This window comes from Prunus avium, chromosome 2 (genome assembly GCF_965620075.1).
Source record: "Prunus avium chromosome 2, drPruAviu1.hap1.1, whole genome shotgun sequence".
NCBI classification, from domain to species: domain Eukaryota; kingdom Viridiplantae; phylum Streptophyta; class Magnoliopsida; order Rosales; family Rosaceae; genus Prunus; species Prunus avium.
In genome coordinates this window covers 36,741,611-36,753,908 of record NC_142285.1, presented here as the reverse complement: position 1 = coordinate 36,753,908, position 12,298 = coordinate 36,741,611, and the positions used below count along the sequence as shown (strand labels likewise).

The 12,298-nt window shown below is 37.2% G+C and overlaps 3 protein-coding genes across 12 annotated transcripts in view; 1 reads left to right on the top strand and 2 right to left on the bottom strand.

Moving 5' to 3' along the window:
• LOC110746340 (uncharacterized) overlaps window positions 1-4,457 on the top strand; it is a 31,459-nt gene extending 27,002 nt beyond the window's left edge. Inside the window, exons 5-9 of one of the 5 annotated variants that reach the window (XR_015833953.1) lie at window positions 68-154; window positions 2,424-2,921; window positions 3,034-3,081; window positions 3,197-3,959; window positions 3,991-4,454. Coding sequence is in view for 4 of the 5 variants with exons in the window: in XM_088249329.1 (XP_088105455.1) it covers window positions 68-154; window positions 2,424-2,921; window positions 3,034-3,081; window positions 3,197-3,310 (747 nt within the window). In the remaining variant the exon portion in view is untranslated. Of the gene's footprint in view, window positions 1-67; window positions 155-2,423; window positions 2,922-3,033; window positions 3,082-3,196 lie in introns of all 5 variants that reach the window. The other 4 variants (XM_088249329.1, XM_088249328.1, XM_088249326.1 and 1 more) reach the window with 4 other exon arrangements.
• Window positions 4,458-4,566: 109 nt separating this feature from the next.
• LOC110764037 (protein ARV 2-like) lies at window positions 4,567-7,017 on the bottom strand. 2 transcript variants are annotated; one of them, XM_088248080.1, is made up of 9 exons: window positions 6,855-7,017; window positions 6,718-6,765; window positions 6,538-6,627; window positions 6,363-6,408; window positions 6,186-6,268; window positions 5,958-6,052; window positions 5,419-5,521; window positions 5,238-5,310; window positions 4,567-4,881 (listed from the first exon to the last, which is right to left on the bottom strand). In XM_088248080.1, the coding sequence occupies exons 1-9, from the start codon at window positions 6,939-6,941 to the stop codon at window positions 4,781-4,783; spliced, it is 726 nt and encodes a 241-aa protein (XP_088104206.1). In that variant the 5' UTR covers window positions 6,942-7,017; the 3' UTR covers window positions 4,567-4,780. The 2 variants fall into 2 exon arrangements, with proteins under 2 accessions (XP_088104206.1, XP_021822634.1); XM_021966942.2 differs by having other exon boundaries at window positions 5,419-5,485; window positions 6,855-7,014.
• Window positions 7,018-9,563: 2,546 nt separating this feature from the next.
• Window positions 9,564-12,024, bottom strand: LOC110764007 (B3 domain-containing transcription factor NGA1-like). 5 transcript variants are annotated; one of them, XM_021966903.2, is made up of 3 exons: window positions 11,753-12,024; window positions 11,421-11,580; window positions 9,564-11,325 (listed from the first exon to the last, which is right to left on the bottom strand). In XM_021966903.2, the coding sequence occupies exon 3, from the start codon at window positions 11,185-11,187 to the stop codon at window positions 9,883-9,885; it is 1,305 nt and encodes a 434-aa protein (XP_021822595.1). In that variant the 5' UTR covers window positions 11,188-11,325; window positions 11,421-11,580; window positions 11,753-12,024; the 3' UTR covers window positions 9,564-9,882. The 5 variants fall into 5 exon arrangements, with proteins under 5 accessions (XP_021822595.1, XP_088103872.1, XP_088103874.1 ...); XM_088247746.1 differs by having other exon boundaries at window positions 11,421-12,024; XM_088247748.1 differs by having other exon boundaries at window positions 9,564-11,318; window positions 11,421-12,024.
• Between the last annotated feature and the right edge of the window lie 274 nt (window positions 12,025-12,298).

The following is a 12,298-nucleotide window of genomic DNA, read 5'->3' as shown; positions in this document are numbered from 1 at the left end:
ACTTGCTGTATCAGCACAAGAAGCACTTCAAAACTTAACGCTTGCTTGTCTGTGTTTCTTATTGCAGCCGTCCTGTGCTGATCTTGGAGTAAATACAGATGTTGGTTCACCTGATGGCATCTTGTGGCCTGATTTTGATGATCTGTTGAAAGAGGTGAACTTTTGAACATTTTTGTTTATATGAACTTGCCGTATTGTTGTGAATTTTAGACAACTGAAAAATGGAGAGTATAAAGATTAGTCTAAACACAAATTATACTCGCAAGTGCACAAGGTCAATCGTAATATAGTATGACAAATACAAGGTCATTCCCACGAGAATTGAGTTCAACTTCCAATTAGTCTAACCTAATTTACTTAACAAAATACTTTTAACTAATTATATAAACAAGAAATTAAACACGTAGCATACTCACATAAATATAAAAGGGGGTTTTGAAAGAATGATTTAATTAACAACGAAATTAAAAGACAAAACAAGTAGAAAGTCACAAAACACATAGATGAGAAATTCAAATTGATAAAAGCACTAGAACAATGAATTCACCACTAGTAATCTGATCTAGCCTCTTATTCAACTACCCGTTGACAGAACAATATAAAATATGAATTTAGATTATAATAATTCTCAACAAAATTGTAACCATCAAATATACAACAAATTCACATGAAATTAATGTAAATCAACAAACACAAATGTGTAGAAATACTGACAACTTTAGCGATTGAGGCTTGCAAGAATTGCAATGTCCTAAAGACAAATTTCGCTCCTGCCCTTGTGCTCGCAGTTCTTTTGGCGTCAACAATCGATAATCTTAAATTGAAGCACTTCAATTTAAGACTATGGCAAACCAATTATATATTTATACTCTCAAGACACTTAGGAAGGAAACTTGAAGATTGATACTCTAACATAGCATGAGTGGGGAAAAACTCCTTATTTGTAAAGAAGGTAATGGGTTTATATAGAACCCATCAGGTATCCACCAATAAACGCAACTTTTAATAGCAAAAGATGCTTCTATATTTGATATCTGCATTCAACAAAGCAGTTGCTTTTGAATGCTAACAAATAATATCAATTGCATTTAAAACAATGCAATTGTTCGAGCAAAACTGACTCTTGTATTTTTTCACTCAACCATAAATTTAAATATTATAATATTTAATTAATATTATAATTAATCTAATTTCCAACACCACCTATTAATTAACCAGTTGATGTCGCTGCTTAGTTTTCCTTTTTCATGAATTACCCGTGGTATTTAGGCTAACTCGTATATTCCTACATGCAATTCGCCTATGTTATTTAGATCAAATATGAACACATAGAAACTCATTAAGATCAGTGAAAACCTCCAACAAGCGTGTAATCCCTAGGAGTATGATATTTACCCTAGACGAATTACAAATCCTAATCACAAGAAGCAAGCCTCAAATTAAGTATGGTATGTACTCTAATTTGCATTTGATTAACTCAATTAAAAGTCTAGATGGTGATCAAGCATCAAGATAATCAACCAGATTATTAAGCACAGTATCCAACATCAAACAGCAATCAATAGATAGATATGTAAAATAAGAAAACTAGATTATCATACTAGGGCTACATCATGCCCTAGCAACAGAAAATTAGTTACGCATAATCATAGAATTCGGCATAAGCAAAAACACAAGGAAGGAAAAATAAAACTTAGCCAATTATGGTACTCTTCCGACGTCTCCAATCTCTCCAAGTCTTTGTGTAATCCCCCAAAGGAGTTGTTTCTCATGCTTAAATAAAACACCACGTCTATTACTACCCTAGCTGGGATTTTACAGCAGCCCAAAAATATAGAAAAACCTAATTAAAACATAAATCCAAAATGGGTAAGTAATCGACTCTTCTTCCTACTTTGACTGGGATAACACGTCAGTTACTTTGTACACACGTTTGGGGTTGTTCCTCCTCCAAGCAAATTTGGGAAAAATATGTAAATTGTAGGTCTTTGTCTTATCTTTCCAACCATATATTGCACGCCTTGAGCAAAAATCAGGAAAGTCTTGAAATAATCATTCTTCCACAGCAGCACAGTTTTGACAGGATTGCAGCTTATGCTGACTTAACTTCAAAGAATGCTCTCATTGGCTGCTCTGAAAATTCTAGAAAAATTCCACAATCATCTTCAAGATATTAGCTTTCATCTCCAACTGGTCTTGTACAAAAACTCCACCAAAAAGTCGTATTTCTGTTGAAAACCAATTACTTGCTCTGGAAAGCTGAAAATTGAGAAAATAAAGTAATAAGTCCCTTTTAAATCAAATTCTCCTACAAAAACTAAGCATAAAGAGTACATAAATGTGTAAATTTATGGACTTTTCATGTATCAGCACAATATGCACTTGAAAACTTAACGCTTGCTTGTCTGTGTTTCTTAATGCAGCCGTTCTGGGCTGATCAGCCACATCAGCCACCACACCCATCTCACCCGCATCAGCCACCACCCGCACCTCACCCACATCAGCCACCACCCGCACCTCAGTCACATCAGCCACCACTCCCATCTCAGCCACAAAATTACTGCTCCTCCACACTGCCGTCAGCATTATGCACCAAACAGGGAAATGTTCCCAGTCTCTATAATGATGACTGCAGTAAGCAACTATCTCCAACTGGGAACCCACCTCACCCGCATCAGCCACCACCCGCACCTCACCCACATCAGCCACCACCCCCATCTCAGCCACAAAATTACTGCTCCTCCACACTGCCGTCAGCATTATGCACCAAGCAGGGAAATGTTCCCAGTCTCTATAATGATGACTGCAGTAAGCAGCTATCTCCAACTGGGAATAACATTTCAACTAATTATCACTATGAACCGGTTAGCAACACCGCTTATAGTGTTCAAAATGGGGCTACTGATGAAAGGTTTTCAGAGGTGAGAATGAGCATGCTCTTCGAATTATTTTTTTCTCATATGAACTTTTTTAATATGGAGCACAAGAATTGCATCCAAACTTAGTGATTGCTTGTTGTGATTCTTAACCCAGGTTTATAAAATTTCAACCAATGATCACAATGAATCAGTTAGTTCAGAGGTGAGAATGAGCATGCTCTTTCAATTTTATTTAATATTTTTATATGAACTTCTCAATATGGATCACAAGAAGTACATCCAATCTTAACGCTTGCTTGTGATGTTTCTTAATCCAGGCTTACCTTCAGCCAGAAGAAAATCTGGGCATTCCTTCATCCATTTCGGCCACAGGATTATACACTGCTGTCGCCAAGGAACACAGAACTGGGAGATGTTATGCATGCCAATAACTATATTGACATGCAGTGGTGAGTCGCAGTCTCCGGATAATCTGGAGTTTACGATTCTTTTTCCACAGTTCTTAAATAATTTCATTGGTGACCCGGATTATTATCCTGTGAAGAAACAACATACACTACTTTCAGTGACTCTAATCTACCGGAGCCATGGGAGGAGTCTATGATAGCGATAGTGGAGTAAGAAGTGAAAGGAACATTGAATTACTCCATGGATGGGTAGAAGTTTTATTCTGCATTAGCTGCTGCAACATAGATAGTGCAACATTTTAGTTATAGGGGAGCATCAGTAAACCAGAAGAGGTCTTGGAAGGGTAGCACATCACCCTTATCTTCAAAACAAATTAGATTTCTTTGATGTTATTGGAAACATCTCCTTAAAACCATTAAGCAAGTCCCCAATGGGGCATGGCATAACATTTCGATTCCAAGTTCTAGCTCTAGCCTTATTCTCAGGCTTTCGTTCCCAAGTTCTTGCTCTAGTCTTATTCTCAGGCTTTCGTTCCCAAGTTCTTGCTCTAGCCTTATTCTCAGGCTTTCATTCCCAAGTTCTTGCTCTAGCCTTATTCTCAGGCTTTCGTTCCCAAGTTCTTGCTCTAGCCTTATTCTCAGGCTTTCGTTCCAGCTGTAGCCTTATTCTCAGGCTTTCGTTCCAGCTGTAGCCTTATTCTCAGGCTTTCGTTCCCAAGTTCTAGCTCTAGCCTTATACTCAGGCTTTCGTTCCGCACTCTATTGTTCCGGAAGTGGCATCATACAGGATCTGCTTCTACATGGCTGCTGGAGTCTCAATATATAATACAGTGACCATACGCTAATGTGACGTTATGGTTATTGGTATGGAAGTTTGAGATTCCTTCCTAAGTGGAGTAGTAATTACAATCATTGTAAAACTGCATGATTTTGATTGGTTTAAAACCTATCACCTTCAAGCAGAAACAACCAACCCCTACAATCATTGTAAAACTGTATTATTATGATTGGTATCCTTGTAAATGTTGTTGATTTTGTTTTTGCAATTGGCCTATATCAAATGCTGCGGTCCTGTGCAGCATTCCTGCGGCCCTTGTGTACTGTATCGTTGTCAATCAATATTGTTTATTAAGAACCTTTCAGTGTTGAATGGAATTTTGTGTATTATATTCTCTTTTCAATGTTTACATGCCATTGCTCAGTCTTAAGAAAGGAAAAAAAAAACGTTTTCTCCTCTTTCCTTTGGTTAGGGAGCAATTGAAGAGGAAAAATAACAAGAGTACTGATTTATGCACAATTCTATTTCATAACAGGGAGGGACATACATCTTGCACATTTACACCATCGCATTTTACAGCAGTCATACTCACACCAACACTGCCTTTGGAGGAAATGTTGATCTATTTATTAAAAAAACAATAAATTTGAATAAACCTTTCAATACAGAGAGAGAGAGAGAGAGAGAGAGATTTAAAACAACAATGATCTACGATTTCAAAGTTCCCAACTCCAGCACCTTTGTGTGACCAAAAACTTTACCACATGAGCACTGAAGCAGGCTGCTATACATCTACTCATAGCTGACTGAGTTATCACTGTTTCAAACAAAGAAGAAGAACAAAGGATATTCAGCTGCAGTCAGCCATCCATAGTTAAAGAATCTCCCACACAATAAGATTTAAGAAATACTAAAGAAAGCTAACATTTTCTAATGCAAACCTCCACATCAAATCAAGGCTGAGCATCTATTTACATCATGAAACCATGAGTGTTCCTCAAAACTAAAGTAATCAGTTATATGCCTCTAGCAGAAAGCACCTTGCTATAACAAGTTGACTTGATATTTCATTGGTAAAAGTTGACACACATACCATTCTTAATTAATGACATATGCATTGATATTGCAAACTGTAAAAGGATGTCAAGAACTGTAAATACTTTATTATCTGACCTTTGAGTGCCACAGTGTTCGATGATAAAACAAATAAATCAATGATGAAAATCACAGAAGGGCATTCCCAGACCTGTAGAACACCTGCTTAAATTAGATACGCTTTGAACCTAACCTAGTATTCTTCAGTAGAGTAAAAAGATGAGATAAGGAAATAAACTTTTTTATTTGCAAACCATACCATCATTGCAATAAGAAACATCTTGAAGTAACTTGAAATAAATATTGCAAGCAAAAGGTCTTTATACCTGTGCCAGAACAAACAATATAACACCTGCATGTTTCTGTGTGAATATATGCATATAAGTATGTATGCATGTATTGATTTGAAACAAAACCTTATAACACTACTAAAGGTCGGCTAAAAGAATCCTCTTATTAATCATTTATGCCATGACTCATGGGTGATCATAAATTGTCTTTTTCCTTATGTATTCTATATTCTTCCCTAAACTCCAAATTGTGGTCTCGAACCATATGAACTTATGCCTGACCAAATTCCTACTCGTTCTTTATGTCAGCATATTCTTGAATACCCACCAAAATTTTACAGCAGTCGCAAATTAAAGATTCTAGAACAATTCACCGCTTCCGTTATCCCATTCTATCGGCTGATCAAACAGGCATGATTTCTCAGTAAGTGGTTATAAAGGGATGTCTCAATGAAAATTTTATGGAATATATACTGCCATCGTGAGAAGTATCCATAAGAAATGTTACCTGAGTGGTCTAGGGAATGTACTGAAAAGAACCCTCATAGAGAGCAAAAAGGTAGAAAGAAACATGATATTTCCAAAGACAACGTCCATCAGCATCTGAAATGGGAACAAATTTGTTTTTACTGACTAATAAACTGAAATGGAAACATTTTCAACCCATCCGTTACAACTTATCACAGATCGTGTTAGATGCCTGAAACCCATGAAATCCAATAAACCTTCCACCAACCTTTTGAAATCTCCAAAGTAATGACGCGAAGCTCATGGACAAGCCCCACTCTTCCTTACTTCTTTCCAGAAAGAGACTCCTATCTTGAGAAATGTTAAGGCACCCAAATGGTACATGTATATTTTCTAAGAATGAATTGAAATAAATTTCCAAAAAACATAATCCTGATATGGATACAAGCATCCAATAGAAGAAACCCAAAAGTAGACTTCCACAATAAACCCTGCAAAGCGTGTCAAGAAAACAAATTACCAACTCTTGGGATTGAAGTTTTGAAGGCAAAGCATAAAACCCATAAACAAAAAGCTGTCTAGAGTTTTAGATAATGAGTAAGGAAGCATTTTTTCAATACCTGAAAAGAAGGAGCTTGTGGGTCTACCACATTATAGAGTAAATGTGTATAAGCTTTGGTCTTGTGCAGAATTAGATCAATTAGAATAATCTGGCAGTGCCAACAACAACAGCAAAAAAAAAGTTTAAATTTTGTTGAATTTTAAAGAAGAAAAATGAAGAGATTCAGATATAAGCTTACTATGGGTTCGCATTCGATGTACTCATCTGCAACTGCCTTGCAGTTTCCCTATCAAAAGAAAATTCAAACTAAATTTTGTAGCAGCAGCAAAACTGGAAGAAAAAAAAATTAAAACAGAAAAAAGAAGGAAAATTTACGCATTTCATCAGCCGAATGTTGCCAGGTGAGTATTGGACGAACAGAGTCGTCATGCGACCCCCGCACTCTACACATCTGTATTCCATGGCGCGCTCTGGCTTTCCGCCCCTTTTGCTCTGTCTCTCTCTCACTCGGAACACTTCTTCTTCTTCTTCTGTTACCAAGTTTGGGCTTTTGATGATGTCTATTTTGTGTTTGCGGTTAAGTCCAAGTCTTTAGGCCCATAGCCCTTGTTGACCTGTTTTCCTATTTCCTTTTTCCAAAACGGTGCCGTTTAGGGTTTATAGTGCTACATAAATCTGATCACAACCCTCTCTTCTCACCTTACATAATTACATTTTGATCTTAGTAAACAATCTTAAAAGAGAAAGCTGGTTAGACCCTATGTGGTCCATGCAATTTTTGTCTAATTAAAAAAATATTATTTTGCATACGTCCCGAGATAGATGAATATAATTTAGGCAAATGCGCGACAATTGTCTAGAATAAACCCATACGACAATCAATAGTCGATATAGATAAGTATGGAGAATTGTGCTTGTGCATATGTATATATACACCAGAGTTTGTCTTTCTACCTTAGCCATGTGACATGTTCATCATCATCCATTGTGCTTCCTAAGCCTAGGTTATAGGCCATAGGATGGGCACTCCCTGCAGGCCATTGCTATACTTGTTTACCAATTGATGATGATGATCGCATTTTAATAAATTTACCATGCTATATATATGCTTTCCCTTTACATATGTCTCCCTAGATGAAGATTTTTGTACTTCTAAATTTAAACTCATTGCTTGACTTGATTTCCAGTTGAATCTCTTCATGCTTTTCCTTCTTCAACAAAAACAAAATTAGGGTTTTGATAATCATGTTGTTTGACTGGTTAATCCCATTAAGTGATGGATCATGAGTAACCCAGCAACGCTAATCCATGTTGAAGATTGAAGTTCAGTAAGATTAAAAACTGCATGCACATATTAGATTGGAAGAATATGTAAATAAATTTCTTCTGATCACTGCAGCTGTGAAGATATAATCAAACTCAGTCGTTTCAATTGTAAGAGTATTAGGTTATTTTGTGGCGTCATACACAAGAATATTGTTAAAGTTACACTAGGATTGATCTTCATCAAAACCAAATTGAAATCTGAAAAATAAAAAGTAAAGAATTCTATTATTTTATGACAATTAAGATTAATTTGCTGGGTTGCAAGCTTGCAAGTGAAGGCACGTTAATTTATGTCAAACATTGAGCTACCACATGCTATCATCCCTTGGTTAATGTTTCAATTTCCTGTTAACCAGTATAGTATTGAACATTTGATTAAGAACTCATTTCCAGGAAAATCATTGTTAAAGAGCAGTACTATTTGTGGTTACTGATAAAAAGTAATTCTATTGATTACAGGATCCTGACTGACAGTATTAGTACTCTTTCACAGTATATAGAAGTTTATATTTACCCTTCCCATGCCTTTTATTTTTTATACAAGCGATAATCTATTTTAATCTAATCTAAACTACAAGGAGGGGGATTCGGACTTGGGTACAGAGTGAGAGCACATCCGCTCTAGCCAACTTGGTTAAGCCCATGTCTGCGACTTCCCATGCATTTACATTTACTTAATAGTTTGATCCTGTGGCAGTTTTTACACATCAACTATTCTTTTCCTACATTAATTCATGCTTATAAAACAAAGTACATCTCTATGGTTCTATGAAACGAAAAGATACAGCAAGTTTTTTAATCATCAGTAAATGACAGCTGCTAATTAACATGTGAAAGTGCAGGAGATGTAATCAATTAGTAGTTGATTTGACAAATTCAAAAGTGCATGCATTGTCAATTTCTTTCTATGTTAATCAAAAAAGTCTATATATAGTACAAATTCATAAAGCACGAGCTGCCTTAGTTTTTCTTTGTTCATTCATATTATCACAACTAATATATAATATATGATTAAGAAGTGTTAAGAATCACAATCTAGGAATGAGAAGGGGATTACTGAGGGGTGTGTTATAATTTACACCTAAAATCTAGTGCAGTACACAGACAAAGTCAAAACTGGCTGCATGCTAAAGAGAAAAACATATGAATTACCAAGGTAAAAAGTAGGGTAATTAACTACTTGACCATAATGTTATTAGAAATTTCAATGAAGCTAAAAGAATGTGGACTATGACCACAGACAGATAGACACATATATATATATATATATATATATATATATATATATACCTTTTTACATCGCTGAGCTTTCTGCACCTTACCTGTAAAGGGTGTGCCTAATTGAGCTGCAGCTGCTGCAAGCAAGTAAAAAAACTAGAGACATTTTATACGGCAGATCATAAGAAACAACTTTTAAATTATTCATATCAAACATATGCCGCAGTAGTGTGCTATATATGAAACAGTATAAGCAAGAGTTATCTTGTTTTGTAATAAAATTGATGAAAGATTTTGCCTTTCGAACTTGAACTTCAACCGTACTCTTTATGTTCTTTTTCACAACCAAGTAAATGTACAATCTTTGAAGCGGATCGAAGACTTTATAATCATCGAAAAAATTATCAGCCTCCGGTTTTAGATGTGGAGTAGTGATGATCAAGCTAAGTTAGAGTTAATAATATAGATGTAAGGCAAAAGGAAATGCAGGTACTCCAATCAATTCGATCGAACTGCAAATTGACTACTAGTACAATGCTGTAAGGAAAATGCTTGTTCACTTCGTTTTGTAAAATATATTGTGCCAATTCACAAGAAATGAACTCTGCTAGCCTATAGCTTCGGATATATATTTATATATATATATATTCCAAATAAAACGACAAGGAAAGTAGATTTTCCCTTTCTTTGAAAGGCCCTCTGCAGACTGCAGCTACACCATGTGAGCAATAGGGGCATCATTTGGGTAGCCTTAGTTGAAGAGAAGAGAGTGAACCCATGATTTATAATCTGTTCATATATATTTTCCTTGGCAGCAAATCATTAACTCTGCTAGCTAAGCTAGATATAGATAGCCTAGCTAGGGATCCAAATAAAACGACAAGGAAGTAGATTTCCCTTTCTTTGAGAGGTACTGATCTGCTGCACCTGTATTGGGCAGTGGTATTTGGTTGGCACCAATAGTATTGGGCAGCCTTAATTCAAGAGGAGCAGAAAGCGAAGAGGAAGGAAGATGATTATATGGTATTGCTGTTGAAGGCAATATCTGGTATTGATGTTCATCTGTTCGATCTTCTTCAACGTTTGGAGAACACTCCATGTTCACACCGAATAGCCTAAGCCGCTTACCGGTAGAGGCACCAGCGCTAGCTCCACTGGAACTCATCTTCCCATGTTGAACAAACGGCACAGAATCAATCACCATTGGATACTGATGATGATGATGAACCACTTGATCCCTCTCCACTTGCAATTGATGATGAATCTGATGCTGCAAATATTGATGGTTCATGATCTGGTGGTGATGATGATGGTACGGATGATGAACATTGTTGCTTGGATGAAAATGGTCATGGTGTCTAAGAGGCATGGACATCATGGATGGAGGCGGCCGCTGAAGCAGGGAGTATAGCCTGCCTCCGCCTCCACCACATCTGTCATTGCAATTACCAAACTGTCCATGGTGCTGATGATGTGGCGGAGGAGGAGGAGGGGGAGGGCGGCGCCTCCAGTCAATGTACAAGTGGTCCTTACCTGAGTCCCCAACCCCGCGCTCAAACGACACAACGTCACCGGCATCCAGCTTCTTTTCCTTCACAAAACGGCTCCACCCTTTGGTCATCACATAGCTCTGGCTGCTGTTCCAGTAGGAGTACCTAAACCGCCACGGCTTCCCGGTCCGGTCTTGGAAGTTCAAGAGGAGGCCCTTGTCGTTGGCTGTAGAGTCAAGCGGGAAGTATCTCTCGGCATGTTGCTTAGGAATGACTAGCCGGTTGAGTTTTCCCACATCACTTGGCGTGACAACTTTGTCAAACATGTGCTCTCTTTCAGAGTTTGGAGGCCAATTGTTGTTGTTATTGGCTCCATCAGCTGTTGCTTGCTCATGGTTTAGTGATAGGTCCATGAAGTTGATGGCTTCTGGAGACCCATGATTATGAACAGCCCATGGCTTTCGCTGCTGGTACTGATGATGATGAGGAAGAGGAGGAGGAGGAGGAGGAACAAAAGTGGCTTTGTACTTTGGTGATGACCCATAATTGCTGTTATTATAATTATGAGATGAAGAAGAGAACTTACTGGAAATTATATCCTCTTCCTCTTGATCTTCTTGATCTTGATCTTCCTTATCTGAATACCCTTTTTGATCTCGTTGCACAAACTCCATGATTGCTGATGATATGATGAGTTGAAATTAATTTGAATGAGATGGACTTGAACCTCTCCAATTTGATGATCAGCCTCTCTCAGATAAATTCACAGTGGATCATGATCTTATCTCAATCCAAACCCTACTGCCTGTTTACTAAACAAACAAAACCAATTACTAATCAAATTATCAATGAGAAAATATATACAAAAAAAAAAAAAAAAATCATTATTGCAAGCATTTTTCTTCACCTGCAAATACCCTTTTGAAAATTGTTATCTTTTAAGTACTTCTCAGATCTCTAGCTGAGGCCCTAAAGACCCAAAAGGGAGGAGAGAGAGGTCTCAGTCTGAGCAGCAGACTATATAAAAGGGTCGGTGCCTTCCTTGACCAGGACAGAAAACTCAAACCCTAAACGTGACAAAATTAGCCATGGACGGCTTAACAAGGTCAGGTTCTACTTCCTGGTATTTATGTTGACCAAGATAGCTAAAGCTGTAGCATGTAGAAAGAGAAGAGAGAGAGAGAGAGAGAGAGAGAGAGATGGATGTATTGGCCAAACACTAATTGAGTAGCTAATTACCTTCCTTGAAGCTTCCTTACAAGTATTTAGCAGTTACAAGAGAGAGAGCGGGAGAGAAAGCAAACATCAAATTCCGTCTACCATTTTTCTTCTTCAGAAGAAAGACTACTGGAATGAGAGAAGAGAGAGAGAGAGAGAGAAGAAGAAGAAATTTTATACGTAGGGGCCCATGAAAGGATGAGGTTTTGGGTCATGTGAGCTTGTCCTTTTGTTCAATAATTTTTTGGGTGCAAACTCTCTCTCTCTCTCTCTATATATATATATGTGTATATATATGTTGTATCTTCTATGCTGCAAGCAAAAAGACCCAGAACCAGAGAAGAGCTCAATTTAATTACTGTGATGAACTTGGCAAATATTAATAATTATAAAGAGCTATTAATTATTAGTGGTATTTCTACTGTTGCTACAGGGCACTTGTACAAATAGAGAGGACACGTTTGTGTATATTTAGCTAGAAAGTTAGGTTTGGGTTTTTGACTTTTGGTGTCATTGATTGTGTGCTGGTCCTGCCACCCGGTGGGAAAAAAACTTCATTAGCTAGCC

Bases quoted from the DNA above. Each gene is read 5' to 3' on its own strand.
- LOC110764007 (XM_088247746.1), bottom strand. From the start codon at position 11,187: ATGGAGTTTGTGCAACGAGATCAAAAAGGGTATTCAGATAAGGAAGAT.
- LOC110764037 (XM_088248080.1), bottom strand. From the start codon at position 6,941: ATGGAATACAGATGTGTAGAGTGCGGGGGTCGCATGACGACTCTGTTC. The intron at 6,053-6,185 runs GTTGGTGGAAGG...TTCCCATTTCAG, and splicing joins TACTTTGGAGATTTCAAAAG to ATGCTGATGGACGTTGTCTT. The intron at 5,311-5,418 runs GTATGGTTTGCA...GGTGTTCTACAG, and splicing joins TGTTTCTTATTGCAATGATG to GTCTGGGAATGCCCTTCTGT.